This window comes from Ornithodoros turicata, chromosome 6, assembly GCF_037126465.1.
Source record: "Ornithodoros turicata isolate Travis chromosome 6, ASM3712646v1, whole genome shotgun sequence".
In the NCBI taxonomy this organism is placed as follows: Eukaryota; Metazoa; Arthropoda; class Arachnida; order Ixodida; family Argasidae; genus Ornithodoros; species Ornithodoros turicata.
The window spans coordinates 23,041,341-23,043,957 of record NC_088206.1 but is presented as its reverse complement, the minus strand read 5'-3'; the positions used below and the strand labels follow the sequence as shown (position 1 = coordinate 23,043,957).

The window sequence follows — 2,617 nt, the reverse complement described above, 5'->3', positions numbered from 1 at the left end:
GCTTGACTTAATTCACTGTGATTTCCCAATACTTGCCCCCAGCGACCCCATATGACGTGAATAATTAACCTCAGGAGCATTCTGGACGGCCTGACACCACCGTTTGTGTTGTGCGGGGACTTTAACGCCCACCACGTCAGCTGGGGGAGCGCACGCTCGGACTCACGGGGAGAACGACTCGCTGTGCTCTTCGATGAGATGGACCTCCACCTCCTCAATGATGGCAGTTGTACGACGACACGGCAGTTGACGACATTTGTACAGTCCCCGCTGATATCATCATGCTTGGACCTCACAGCAGTGTCTGGCTCGATTGCAAAACGCTTCACCTGGCAGGTCGACGCTGACTCCCTTGGAAGCGATCACCTTCGACTGCTAATCAACGTCCGCGGCGCGCCAGGGGCTCAGCTGAGGCGCACGGTCAGAAAGACTAACTGGAGCAACTATAGGGCTGCCTTCTAGTCTAGTTCCGCTGATCTTAGGGACGCTAGTCACCACGACTTCTGCCGCGCGGTGGTCGGCGCCACTCGCAGTGCCACAAGCGTCTTCCAACTTCCCGTGAAATTTGCCGCCGTCGATACAGAGTACGCTAAGTTGCGTGCGATACGCCGAAGGGCTGAAAGACGCGCCCGCCGCTCCCGTCTCCCCGCCCACAACCAAGAGGCCAAACGAATACAGAAAGCGGTTCTGAGGCACCTCTACAAACTGGCTAGGCCCACTGGAGGAGCTTCGCTTCGTCCCTATCTCCGCGCACACCGCTATCCCGAGTCTGGACGGTGCTAAAAGGGCTAGCCGAGCCGGTTACCCAACGCAACCCATTCCGTTCACTGTCTTTGGCCACGGGGCGCTCAGAGATGCAGCTGGCCGAGGAATATTGCGGCAGGTTAACATCGTTGCCTACCGACGGTTTAACGTCTGCTCGAGACATACCTGTGGCCGATGTCCTACCGACGGAACCTTCGCTCGATCATATGTTCTCGCTTCCTGAGCTGGAATCAGCCTTGAGACATTCATCACTACATACCTCCCCAGGCGCTGACCAGATCACCTACAAGGCCCTACGTAATCTCCCCTTGCGCGCACGTCATCTTCTTCTGCAAATCTACGATGATTCGTGGCGCACAGGGACGGTGCCTCCAGACTGGAAGTCCACAATGGTTGTCCCTATCCTAAAACCCGGTAAATCACCTCATGATATTGACTCCTTCAGGCCGATCGCCCTCACCAGCTGTTTGTCGAAGACGATGGAGCGCATGATTCACTCACGGCTAAGCTGGTTTCTTGAAAGCATGCGGTACTTCCCGGAGGTCATGGCTGGATTCCGGCAGGGCAGGTCATCCATCGACAGCGTGATCGATATCGTCTCTAGTGTCCAGGAAGCGCGGTCTGAAGGGCAGCTCACAGCAGCAGTTTTCTTAGACGTCATGAAAGCATACGATAGGGTCTTCCACAGCGCCGTCGTCGCAACTCTGCAAGAGTCTGGTGCAGGCGCACGAGCCGTGTCCTGAGTTCGCGACTTCCTATCTGATCGCACCCTTTTTGTGCGCACTGCTCACGGCGACACAGCTCCCTTCCCTGTAAGCCGCAAGGCAGTGTGTTGAGCCCATTGCTGTTCAACCTTGTCATCGCCTCACTCCCCGCACACCTACCTGCCAACGTCAAGATCACAATTTACGCCGACGATGTCTGCATTTGGACTTCAGGCAAGCGGAGAGACGCGATTCAGCGGCGCCTGCAGCAAGCCCTTGACGTCATTGAGCTATATCTCGCCGACAGAGACCTACGTGTCTCCACAAGCAAAACAGTCGCCATGACGTTCACCAACCGCTCATTTAAAAACAACCCACTCTACGTCGCGGGAACGCCACTTGATTTCGTCCCCCGCTACAAATATCTCGGGGTCATCTACGTCCCGCAAGGTAACATCGAGCATGTTTTCAGGCTCTCCCATGTCACCTCCTCCACCGAAACCGAGCTCTTCGCAATCCACGCGGCCCTCAGGCACATAACAACATCGCCCCCAGGAACCTGGACGATCCTGTCGGACAGCAAGGCGGCACTGGAGATACTCGACTCACACTGCACCAAAACAACCAACGACCTACACACAACGGCAATGTCCCTAGCCAACACCGCCCTTGCTTCCGGACACAATATATGTCTCCAGTGGATACCCAGCCACATTGGCCTCTGCGGGAACGATCGAGCAGATGCTGCGGCCAGGCGTGCGCACGAACAACCCGACGCCGCGGCGCGCATACCGCTCACCCCTTCGGCTTGCCGCATCCAAATCCGCCGCTGGGCCGCCCAAGAGGCGCGGTGCTTCATTCGAGAATCCGCCCGTTTCAACGACTTCCTTCGCTCCATCGACCCGGCGGTGGAGTTCTCCCCACCACGACGTCTCCAACGGCCACAAGAGACACTCCTCCACCGACTACGCCTCAACTTGGCATACGCGCCACCGGTCCAGCGCATGATGGAGAGGCAGATCTCGGCCCTCTGCGACGTTTGCGAAGTGGTTGCGGACACATCGCACCTCCTGCTGACCTGCCCCAAGTACACCAACCATCGCGCTACCCTTTCCGCTGCCTCGAACGTTTCGGGCACAACCAACTGA

The 2,617-nt window shown here is 57.3% G+C and overlaps 1 protein-coding gene across 1 annotated transcript; it reads left to right on the top strand.

Annotated features, from left to right (window-relative positions):
- The first annotated feature begins 1,810 nt into the window (after window positions 1-1,810).
- On the top strand, window positions 1,811-2,617 carry LOC135398355 (uncharacterized). The gene has a single exon (XM_064629769.1). It carries the CDS (start codon window positions 1,811-1,813, stop codon window positions 2,615-2,617), a length of 807 nt encoding a protein of 268 aa, XP_064485839.1.

Coding starts and splice junctions, on each gene's coding strand:
- LOC135398355 (XM_064629769.1), top strand. CDS start 1,811: ATGACGTTCACCAACCGCTCATTTAAAAACAACCCACTCTACGTCGCG.